We start from the raw sequence: 12,408 nt of genomic DNA, 5'->3' as shown, positions 1-12,408 counted from the left end.
TTATTGAGATGGAAAGTGGGGGAAGCCACTACTTGTCCCGATATTGGTATTATGGAATGTTGCTACTAATTGGGTTTCTGCCAGGCACTTGTGACCTGAATTGACCACTGTTAGAGGCAGGATACTGGGCTAGATGAATCATTGGTCTGACCCAGTATGGCTATTCTAATGTTCTTAAGTTATCCAAAACCAAAATGACCTTCACTAACAAATTGAAAATTCATTCATGTTGCCTTTTTGATACCTTCTTGTCCAGCATGGGTTCATCATCCCCTAACAGCAGTAAACTAAGACATAAGCATCGCCACACTGGGACAGACCTAGGGTCCATCTAACCCAGCACCCTGTCTCCGACAGTGGCCAATCCAGGTCACAATCACCCAACAAGGTCCACGGAGCAAAGCATTTTGTACTGCTTGTCCCAGGAATTGTGGGTTTTGCCCTACGTCCATTTAATAACGTTCTATGGCCTTTTCCTTCAGGAAGCCGTCCAAACCTTTCTTAATAAGCTAACCGCCTTTAACCACATTCTCTGGCAACAAATTCCAGAGTCGAATTACGCGCTGAGTAAAGAAAAAGTTTCTCTTATTTGTTTTAAACTTACTGCACTCCAGCTTCATTGCATGCCCCCTTGTCCTAGTATTTTTGGAAAGCGTAAACAGACACTCCATATCTATCTTTTCCACTCCACTCATTATTTTATATATCTCTATCATACCACCCCTCAGCCGCCTTTTCTCCAAACTGAAGAGCCCCAGCCGCTTTAGCCTTTCCTCATAGGAAAGTCGTCCCATCCCCTTAATCATCTTTGTCGCCCTTCTCTGCACCTTTTCTAATTCCACTATATCTTTTTTGAGGTGCGGCGACCAGAATTGAACACAATACTCTAGGTGTGGTCGCACCATGGACCGATACAGTGGCATTATAATATCCTCATTTTTGTTTTCCATCCCTTTCCTAATACCTAACATTCTATTTGCTTTCTTAGCCGCAGCAGCACACTGAGCAGATGATTTCAACGTATCATCAACTATAGTTACAAGATACTGGCATTCTTATAGCTTCCTTTGTTGAGGCACGTGCCTTGGACCATAACCCATTTAGATGAACACACTCCAGAAAATAGTACAGAAATGGCCCCTCATGTGACTTGCATTTAATACTAGTAACCTCTGCCTTTATCTGTAAATTTCCTCCCTTTTCTCTGAATATATGAGGCCTGTGAATAATTTTGAACTACATTTCCTGGAAATCCACATTCATCGTGAATTCCTTTTATAACTGCTGCTCTTTGATTTTCCAGTATAGAATGTTGATAGTGTTTAGAAAAGGCATTTTTTGCATTTAATCTAGATAATGCAGTGCTTTGTGAATCACAGACTTGTTCGTTGACGATCTCCTGTAAAACCCAGATTAAGTTGAAAAATATAATTCCTTATACTAAATTTACTGCTTGTCAGGTTATTTGTGTGATGTAAAGGCTCTCTTGGCTGCTTTTGCAAACCTTAAAAATTTCATGTGGTGGTAGGAATCTAATAGAAACTTGAATGCAGATTATTACATTTACTGTTATACTTTACTACAGGAGATTCTAGCAAGTGTCATGATCAAAAACCTTGATACTGGTGAAGAAATACCATTGAGCCTAGCAGAGGAAAAGCTGCCAACAGGCATTAACCCCCTGACTTTACATATTATGAGAAGGACTAAGGAATATGTAAGGTATGGCCAGAATCTGGTTCCAGGTTATATTTCTTCATATATGTAATCTAGTTATAGGGGGGGGGGGGTCTTGCTTTATCAAGTTTTAAAAAATATTTATAAACATAATTTGGTCTACTATGTAAGGAACGGCATATTTTAGATGAACCAAACATTTAGGCTCTTTTTGATAATGAATACCTGTCAAAGACATAGAATTTTAAACGTTTAATGTTGAGTGATTTCTTGAAGATTAGTGGGTTTAATTTCAATGCTATAGTTCCATAATTCACATGCATATTTTATTAAATAGCATCATGAATCAACAACACACGTGGGTGACATCATCCAACTTCACCAAGACAGAGTAGCGCTCTCAGTTCAGAAAGAACTAGAAAAATGCATGGGGATCCTTCAAATTAAGGACCAAAAAATAGTCTCCTCTGCACAGATGTCCGCCAGCTCTGCCGGTAAAAGTCAAGTCTTCTAAGGAGTGATCTGCAATCTGTCGACCGTAATGTTTCATTTTGCAAACTCTGTCACCAGATGCCTTCCAGGGAGAGCTATGTGGACTGAATTCTATTGGGAGGAAAGTGTTTCAGAATTCTATGTTAGTTTCCCCACATATATTCTTACCAGCTCTTCATGAGCATGTACTTGAAGTCCTTAGTAAACTGAGTGGCAAAGTTTGCAGATACTGTACCATCTGAGAAGGCTGCAGAGCTCCGCCAGTTAATAGCCAAGCAGCAGGCATTCCAAAAGCACATGGCACAGGCAGTTTATGATGCTTTTGATGTGGTATTCAGGACCTCCGCTACGGGTATAGGAATGTTCAGACTCACTTGGCTACATGCTTTTGACCTAGAACTAGCTGTTAAGGAGCAGCTGGCGGACCTCCCCTTTCAGAGTGACCACCTTTTTGGTGACGAAATGGAGGAGGTTGCTGACCTCATCATGCACCCCGATACCATCAAGTCACTATCCCAGCCCACTCCTACTCCTCTTTCGGAGATTTTCAGGCACATGTTGAGATTCAACTACTGTCAAGGACATAGGAGCCCTCCTACCTCCCACTCCTCCCAGTCAGCCCAAAACTTTCACTTCCTCCCGAAGCAGAAGAGGGCTCAAAAGTCCCAACCAGCTCCCCCGTCAAAGCAGGGGATGAGCTTTTGACTGGCTCTAGGAGAGCATAACTGCAGTAAGTGACCATGCCAAACTTTTGGGGAATTGGCCTAAGACTACAATTTCCAAACACTATAAAGATTATTTCACAGGGCAATGTACTTTTCTAGAGGATGTATTTGAAGATTTTCAACATACCAAATACTTGGCACAATTTATGGTTATTTTAGAGACTCCCTCTCCTGTGGCTCATAGACAGCGAAGGGAGAGAGAATTGAACATTGCAATTTCAGCAGAGGACTGGGAAGAAATGGAACAGTCTTTAGCTAAAATTGCCATAGCCTCCAGTGTCAAGGAGAACAGTGTCAAGATACTATACTGCTGGTACTTAACACCAGATTGTCTAAACAAGTGGTTTCCACAGTTGTGTCCTGATTGTTTGAGGCGATGTGGTAATCAAGGTACTTTGGACCATATATGGTGGACATGTCCTAAAGCACATTCATTTTGGAATTTTGTACAATTTCAGATCTTATGGATTAGAGGTCTGAGGATTCCATGAGATTTTCCTGCTCAACAAGGACATTCCTGGATTTTGAATGCGACAGATTACACTGGCTGGATATTTCCTTAATGGAACTAAGTTGACACTGGTGGCAAATTGGAAGGAATCTAATATTCCATCCTTGAATCTATCTTTAACTAAACTTAGTTATGTTTACCGAATGGAGAAATTGACTGCTATACGTAGAAAAGCTGATCGTAGATCGAATCAGATTTGGGGGGGGCTTTGAAGCATACTGATTTTCTGTAACTGATAAATCACTTCCCTTGGTTCTATTTGCTGTACTTAACTCCTACTTTGGATCTACAGTGAGAGAACTCTTCCCTCCTTTGGTTATTTTGCAATTTGGGTTGGGTTTTCATAATTACCTATAAATAAGGAGGTACTACAGGATTTATTTTTATTTGGCCTTTGTTTGCCATTGTATCTCATTTTGTTGTACTTAAATTGTGCAAACTTTAATAAAGACTAGGCCTCATAGCCTCCACTGTGTGTGATACCCGTGGCATGTCTCCCATTTCAGATCAGCCCAATTGACCCGAGCTTCCCTATAGTCTCAGGTCTTTGGGAAATTAGTGGATGTCATCAATGTCACTCCTACACTGCAGGAGTCTCTCTTTTGGAGTATAATTTGGACCAGTTTAACGTAGGGACTTCCTGTTACATAATAAAATAAAAAAAAAAGTGACAATGCTGGACAACCTTCCAGTAGGAGGGATGCTGATTTTTTTTCCAGGGAAGGTGATCCCCTTGTAATCTCAGACTAGTGGGTTCTCAGAATAGTCCATATGAGTTACACCCTTCATTGGTGTAGACTCCCTCCAAATTGCCCACTTAGAGCAACAAACTTCAGCTCTTAGCTCTAGGAATTGCTTTTACAGGAGCGCACTTCCCTTTTACAGGCCAATGTGGTTGAGCCTGTTCCACCAAAGAAGAACGAGAAGGGATCTTACTCCCAAGTACTTCCTGATCCCCCAGAAGACAGGATGATTTTGTCATTCTAGACCTAAGGGCTCTGGAAAAGTATCTGGCCAAAGAAAAGTTTAGGATTGTTTCCCTAGGCACCTTAATCCTCATGATTCAGGAAAATGATTGCTTATGTTCTCTGGACTTAAAGGATGCTTTTACCCACATTCAGATACTTTCCAGACAGAAAACATCTCAGATTCAAAGTAGGGAAACACCATTACCAGTACCGTATTCTGGCATTTTGCTTCACATCGGCTCCCAGAGTTTCTACTAAATGTCTCACAGTGATCACAATATCGCTACACAGATAGGGAGTTCATGTGTTTCCATACCTGGATGATTGACTAGTGACGAGCACATCAACGGAAGGAACTCAGGAATCTGTTTAGTTGCTGAAGCTACTTAGGTTCATTGTGAACTACCCAAAGTCCCCCCTGCTCCTAATCCAAAGATTGGAGTTTATAGGAGCCCTGCTAGATATGGTTCTTCTGGATCAGTACACAGATGCCCTAGTCCTCATTATGCTTCAGGTCCGACAGAATCAGCAGGTCACTGCTCAACAGATTTTGAGATTGCTAGGCCTCATGGCCTCCACTGTCTGTGATACCCATGGCATGTCTCCATTTCAGATCGGCCCAGTTGACCCTAGCTTCCCTGTAGTCTCAGGTCTTTGGGAACTTAGTGGATGTCATCAATGTCACTCCTACACTGCGGGAGACTCTCTTGTGGAGGATAATTTGGACCAGTTTAACTTGGGGATTTCATTCCAAATTCCTCACTCCTATTTGAGGAGTTTTGATGTTGATGATGGATACGTCCAACCTGGGGTGGGGAGCTCATGTAGATGAGCATCACACTAAAGGTCAATGGTTCACCCAGGAAACTCAGTTGCACTTCATCCTCCTGGAGCTTCAGGCAGTGTGGAACACTCTAAAAGCTTTCAGAGATCGGCTAATGAACAAAATGATTCTCATTCAAATGGACAACTTTGTTGCAGTGTATTATATGAACAAGCAGGGAGGCACAGTATTGTACCTCTTGTGTCAGGAAGTGCTCAGGCTATGGTCCTGGGCTTCTGAACACAACATGGTGCTCTGAGCCACTTACCTGGCCAGGAAGAGCAACATTCTGGCAGACAGGAAGAGCAGAGTAATGCAACCACACAAGTGGACACAACATGTGTGCAGCCCAGAAGATCTTTTGAGAATGGGGCACCCTCTTGGTGGATCTCTTTGCACTCATCTGAACAGCAAAGTTCCTAAGTACTGCTCCAGTTTGAGGTCACATAGCAGACTAGCCTTGGATGCCTTTCTCCTTCATTGAGTGACAAGTCTTTGGTATGTGTATCCTCCCATACCTCATAGCAAAATTTCTACTGAAACTCAAACAAGACAGAGGAACCATGATTCTCATCACACTTTACTGGCTGAGGTAGATATGATTCCCTCTACTACAGGAGTTGGTCTCCAGAGAACCGTGGGGACTAGACTGCTTTCTGACCCTCAGCACTCAAAATGAGGGATCACTTCTACGTCCCAACCTCCAGACCCTGGCCCTCACGTCTTGGATGTTGAGAGGTTAGTAGTTGACCCTCTCCACCTCCATGAGGGTGTCTCTTGTGTCCTACTTGCCTCTAGAAAAGATTCCACTAAGAGGTTACGTAATTTTAAATGGAAGAGGTTTGTTTGATGTGAGGGCAGAGCCCTAGATCTTTTTTTTTTTTTTTTTTTCCTATGCAAAAAAAAAAAAAAACTGCTTGTGTACCTTCTACACTTGTCTGAGTCTGGCTCAAGACAAACTGTTAGGGTTCACCTCAGTGCAATTAACACTTATCAGCGTGTGGAAGGTAAGCCCAACTCTGTACAGCATCTAGTTCAATTCATGAGAGGTTCATTCCAGCAGAAGAAAGGAGGTGTTGATGACCCTCTACAAGTCGTTGGTGAGACCCCACTTGGAGTATTGTGTTCAGTTTTGGAGGCCGTATCTTGCTAAAGATGTAAAAAGACTGGAAGCGGTGCAAAGAAAAGCTACAAAAACGGTATGGGATTTGCGTTGCAGACCATATGAGGAGAGACTTGCTGACCTGAACATGTATACCTTGGAAGAAAGGAGAAACAGGGGTGTCATGCTACAGATGTTTAAATATTTGAAAGATATTAATCTGCAAACAAACCTTTTTGGGAAATGAGAAGGCAGTAGAACTAGAGGACATAAATTGAGGTTGAAAGGGGGCAGATTCAGGAGTAATAGCGGGAAGTATTTTTTCACGGAGAGGGTGGTGGATGCATGGAATACCCTCCCGCGGGAGGTGGTGGATGCATGGAATACCCTCCCGCGGGAGGTGGTGGAGATGAAAACGGTAATGGAATTTGAATGTGCATGGGATAAACAGAAAGGAATCCTGTTTAGAAGGAATGAATCGTAGCGGAGATTTGGTGGTGACGATTGGTCACTATTAGATGTGACTGACTATGGATTAAAATGTCAATAGTGAAGTTTTTTTTGGTGGAGAGGGGAGGGCAAAGGAGGCACCCTATATTGTAGCAATAGCATTTGATGTACAAGTTCCCTTAACTCCATGTGTCCTACCATGTATATTATCCCCTAACTCCTGTGTCTCATCCCTCTCAATAAAGCATTTGAACAGACATGAGAACAAAAGCTCAGCATACTCATGTCGCTTATTTGCCCAGTTTGTGACACCTGACAGTAATCTTAGAATGATTTAGTGTTATACTTTAAGGGGTAAGGCGTGCTTGTCTGACATTGCTGCCTGGATGTCTCAACGCCACCTGAAATTAAATATGACCAAAACCGAGCTTCTCATTTTCCCCCCCAAACCCACCTCCCCGCTCCCCCCGTTTTCTATTTCTGTTGATGGCTCTCTCATTCTCCCTGTCTCCTCAGCTCGAAACCTTGGGGTCATCTTTGACTCTTCTCTCTCCTTCTCTGCTCATATCCAGCAGACCGCCAAGACCTGTCGTTTCTTTCTTTACAACATCCGTAAAATCCGCCCCTTTCTTTCCGAGCACTCTACCAAAACCCTCATCCACACCCTTGTCACCTCTCGTTTAGACTACTGCAATCTGCTTCTTGCTGGCCTCCCACTTAGTCACCTCTCCCCTCTCCAGTCGGTTCAAAACTCTGCTGCCCGTCTCATCTTCCGCCAGGGTCGCTTTACTCATACTACCCCTCTCCTCAAGACCCTTCACTGGCTCCCTATCCGTTTTCGCATCCTGTTCAAACTTCTTCTACTAACCTATAAATGTACTCACTCTGCTGCTCCCCAGTATCTCTCCACACTCATCCTTCCCTACACCCCTTCCCGTGCACTCCGCTCCATGGATAAATCCTTCTTATCTGTTCCCTTCTCCACTACTGCCAACTCCAGACTTCGCGCCTTCTATCTCGCTGCACCCTACGCCTGGAATAAACTTCCTGAGCCCCTACGTCTTGCCCCATCCTTGGCCACCTTTAAATCTAGACTGAAAACCCACCTCTTTAACATTGCTTTTGACTCGTAACCACTTGTAACCACTCGCCTCCACCTACCCTCCTCTCTTCCTTCCTGTTCACATTAATTGATTTGATTTGCTTACTTTATTTATTTTTTGTCTTAGATTGTAAGCTCTTTGAGCAGGGACTGTCTTTCTTCTATGTTTGTACAGCGCTGCGTATGCCTTGTAGCGCTATAGAAATGCTAAATAGTAGTAGTAGTAGTAGTAGTAACAGTATACCTATTTTTAGGTTCCAAAAAAGCGCCTATTCTATAAAGAAAATTATACACCTATTTTCTTTATAGAATATTAATGTAGCAGGACAAATATGCGCCTATATTTTAGGCACTACCCCTTACACCAGCCATAGAGCTGGTATAAATGCTTGCATTTACATTGCCAAGAAATGAATGTAAATTATAGCATTCTATAATTTACATATATTACAATGCCCTGCCCATGCTCCACCAAGATATAACTCTATATGTCCAACTGCAAACTACATACCATTGTTTTTGGTGCCTAAAATATGCACACTGTATAGTAGGCTTCCCCCCCCCCCCCCCCCCCCCCCCCCCCCCAGTGTATAGACAGTTACTTTTAAAATCTTTTTTAGTGGTTTTTATTTTATTTTATTTTTTACCTAGACTTATAATTGGTGTTCCTCTCTTTATAGTACTGATGCTGCACAGTCAGATGATGAGGACAAGCTTCAGCCACATCAAACTGATTCTGATGGTGGAAAGTTAAAACAAAAAACGTAAGAGACATGTTTTAATGACTACTACTTATTGGCTGATGCATTTAAAAACATGCTGTGTCATACTGTGCATCCTTCTTGTTACGTATTTTTTCAGATGTGGACTCTACTTCTTTTACATAACATAAAATGCTACTGAGTGAGCTGCATATTTCAGAGCTTATGTTGTAGAATATTTCAGCATGGTATATAGTTGCAGGGTGGGAATATATAGACAACATAGAACAGTGGTGGGGTAAATTAAAAAGTGCCATTCTAAAGGCTTTATGTTAAGTAAGGAGAAAATACCATTATAATTTCAGGGGTGGTGATACGAAAGAACAATTGTCTTGGTGGTCAATGCTTCCCCTGTCCCTCATGGGGTGGATAGAGCTCTATCGAATGATAGTGTTCCCATGATGGTTATATGTGTTATAGGCTCTGCCATTGCGACTGGCAAAACGGATATAATGGCACTTAGGAGGCTGGTGGTCAAATTCTGCTGGGGGGGGGGGGGGGGAGTCTAGGATGAAATGGCAACACCTCATAGGGAACTGGAGACAGGGTGGGCTGGGATTGCCGGATATCCAACTGTATAACCAAGCATGTCTTATGAGACATCTGCAGGACTGGTCCTAGGTACAACCACATACACGGATATGGGGATGGAACGCGCATTTTTCCATCCTTGGCATTTGAACTATTTACTACATGTTGAAAGGAAAGCTGCCAGAAAGAATAAGGGACAGTGTATTGCTGGGTCCATTGTGGCATATGTGGAGGGAACTATTACAGCGCTGGGGTCAGGACCCCACTGCTAGTGTATTGATTCCGTTAACTGGAAATGACACTTTCACCCCCGGTAGAGAGAATGTTGTGTTTCGTAGACTTCAGGAACAGGGAGTGGAATTGTTGGAAAATTTTATTCAGGACGACGGAACCTTGGTACCAGTGGAGGATTTTGTGCAACGGTGGTCAGGGGGACCGGCGATAATATTGGCCTATCATCAATTAGCCAGCTACATACATAGCTTATCGAAAGAAGGACCGTCTCTGCGATTTGGGAGACAGCTTCTGGAATTTATAGAGGGAGATGCATTGGGTCAAGTCTCGGTATCCTGGTTTTGCAAAGAACTAGAGAAGGGACAACCAGAAAGACAAGGTCTAGAGGTGGCTACCGAATGGAGCGTTGAAGCACAGCAGCCAATATCTGAGCGTTACATAAAACAATCACTGAAAGGGATATCGGGGGTAGTTCATAGTGCAGAACTCCAAGAATGCCAATCCAGGTCAGTACACAGAGCCTATTTGTCTCCCAGAAGGGCATTTCAAGCAGAAGTCATAGAATCTGATCACTGCCTAAAATGTAAGCAGGGAGGTGCTACATTGACACACTGTATGTGGCAATGCAGACGTATCATCTTTTTTTTGGGGGGGGGGGATTACGTAACTACTTGAGTGGGGTATTAGGGCATCAAAATTGATATCACCTTTGTTAGAATGTTATTTGGTAACCCTGGACAGTGGGGGGTGGAGACACAAGGAGAACGACTGTTTCTGAGTAAATCTTGCATAGTGGGGAAAAAGTGTATCCTTAATCATTGGGTAATGGACATACCTCCCTCCCAGTGGTACTGGAAAAATAAGCTCCACCAACTCATGCTCTGGGAAGCGAGAGGGGCACGATTGAGACCAAGAAGGCAGGTCAGGTTTCTGAGTATTTGGCAGAAATATATAAATACGATATCTCCACGAGCATGCAGTCAAGTACTTAATGGGCTACCATAGGGTAGAGGAGGAGACCAGAACTGATAGGTTATGAGATATGGAACAGGACAAGGAGGGGAGGGGGGATGAGGGGAGGGAGGTAAAGAGTACACACTACTAGATTGCGAAGGCCTGAATGGTGGAGCTTTTATTTGACAAGCATTGTTGAAGTTAAAGGTACACCTTAGTGAAGTTGTAATACCAGGGTACAACATTGACTGAATAAGCAATTGGCTACCAGAGGAGAATGGGGGAGGGGGGGGGGGGAATTGGGAGGTTTAAGTTGTAATATTAAAATTCAAAATTGATGCATGTTAGCAAATTGTTGTACAGCCACATTGAGGTTTGGTGTTTATTCTCTGCAGAGCTATGTATGACAAAGTTTATTTTGTTGCAGCATCAGTAAAAAAAAAACATTTAAAATAAATAATTTCAGGGGTGGTGGCTATAAGGTTAGGGCTGAGAAGTTAGTATTCAAAATGTACAAAGGCTGTCAGAGGACAGGGGTGAGTATAAAGATATGGTATGGAAAGGACAGGGGGTGGAACAGTAAAACTGAACCGTGAAATTGAGCGGAGTGTTGGAGCAATGCTCCCCTTATCCTGGGTACCTGCATGGCCACATACATCTTTACCCACTCCATATCAGTAGGATGTAGTCATCCATAATACTGACAATGGAGGCAGAATATCTGAATTATTAACTTCAAAGTACATTCCAGTCATTTTCTTGGATGCCTGTAGCTGATCAGCTGAGCCCAAGTGGGTTTTCCAACCTACACCCTGAAGTAGGGGTTAAGAGGTAGAAGCAGAATTTGCTTGCTTACATCTGTTCAGGCTGCATAGAGTAAATAAGCTGGGTCTTTTCAATGAATTTAGAAACTAATTTGTGTCTTATATACCGCTAATATCCCCCGTTCGGAGTTCAGTGCGGTTTACATACTAAGTGGGCTTAGGTTGGATACAGTGTTGTATGTGGAGCATCTATTGAATATAGTTTTACAAACAGATTGATGCCATCTAATAAGTTTTTAATCTAGAGTGTGAGAGTAGTCAAGGTGTTTGACTTAATGATTTTTGAGGCTAATGAAGGCAGCATATGGAGCAGTGGTAGTCATGTAGAAGTTTTTGGGAAGAAGGCTTTTAGCCTCTTTCAGAAGATGAGGTAGTTAGTTTTAGATCTGATCTCAGAGAGGAAAGTGTTTCATAGAGAGATTCCTGATACAGGGAAGTGGTAATAGATGCAGAGGATCCTTAGTTGTGGGGAAATGTAGAGAAAACCAAGGTTTAGGTTCGGTCTATGATTATATAACAGGACACTTCAGCAGGCTTTGTGGTCTTACAATTTTTTTTTTTAAATAAAAAAAAGCATAGCACTTATTAATCTGCTTTAGGACCAGCCAGATGTATTCTGGTTCAGACAGTCTTGAGTATGAACTCTGTAGGAAGGGGAAAAGGCTGCTAGTATGATGGCAAGTGCTGCTAAAGCTGCATCATGGAGGAGGAAAAATACCTGAACCTTGAGCTTACAAGAGCTCTGAGTCGCACAGGAAAGGTGTCTGAGGAGAGAACAGTACTCAAATGGGAAAAATCTAAAAGTTCTGCTATGTATTTCACAAGTAAATTGACCCATTGACAGTCACATGTAAATCTCCTAAATTATTATATTTATTATCACATCACATGCGGTAGAAAGTATATAACCTGTTCTGTGTCTTCAGGACGCAGCTGAAAAAGTTTTTTGGGAAATCGGTGAAAAGAGCAAAGCACCTTGCTGAAGAATATGGTGAACGTGCTGTTAATAAAGTTAAAAGCGTTCGGGATGAAGGTACGTTTAGTTGCTAAATCATGAAAAAACAATAGTGAATTCAAACGTAAATTTGGGCAGAAATGAGCTTTACTTTGTACCTATGGATTCTGGTAGAGGAACCTGGAGAAAGAACCCTGAAGCAGCTGTAAGAAAGACATTTGCTAATGCTTGTTTTGTCTGTGTTTGGATGAATCATCTTAAACTTTTTAGGCCTATGTCTACAGTTATGAATGAAGAAC

General features: G+C 42.4%; 1 protein-coding gene across 2 annotated transcripts in view; it reads left to right on the top strand.

Moving 5' to 3' along the window:
- WDR44 (WD repeat domain 44) overlaps positions 1-12,408 on the top strand; it is a 113,662-nt gene that overhangs the window by 51,111 nt on the left and 50,143 nt on the right. For both annotated transcript variants that reach the window (XM_030208978.1, XM_030208977.1), the window contains 3 exons: positions 1,586-1,722; positions 8,531-8,614; positions 12,081-12,187. In XM_030208978.1, the coding sequence (XP_030064838.1) occupies positions 1,586-1,722; positions 8,531-8,614; positions 12,081-12,187 (328 nt within the window). The remainder of the gene's footprint in view (positions 1-1,585; positions 1,723-8,530; positions 8,615-12,080; positions 12,188-12,408) is intronic.

The sequence above is a fragment of the Microcaecilia unicolor genome, chromosome 7 (genome assembly GCF_901765095.1).
Source record: "Microcaecilia unicolor chromosome 7, aMicUni1.1, whole genome shotgun sequence".
In the NCBI taxonomy this organism is placed as follows: domain Eukaryota; kingdom Metazoa; phylum Chordata; class Amphibia; order Gymnophiona; family Siphonopidae; genus Microcaecilia; species Microcaecilia unicolor.
This window is presented reverse-complemented; position numbering and strand designations above follow the sequence as displayed.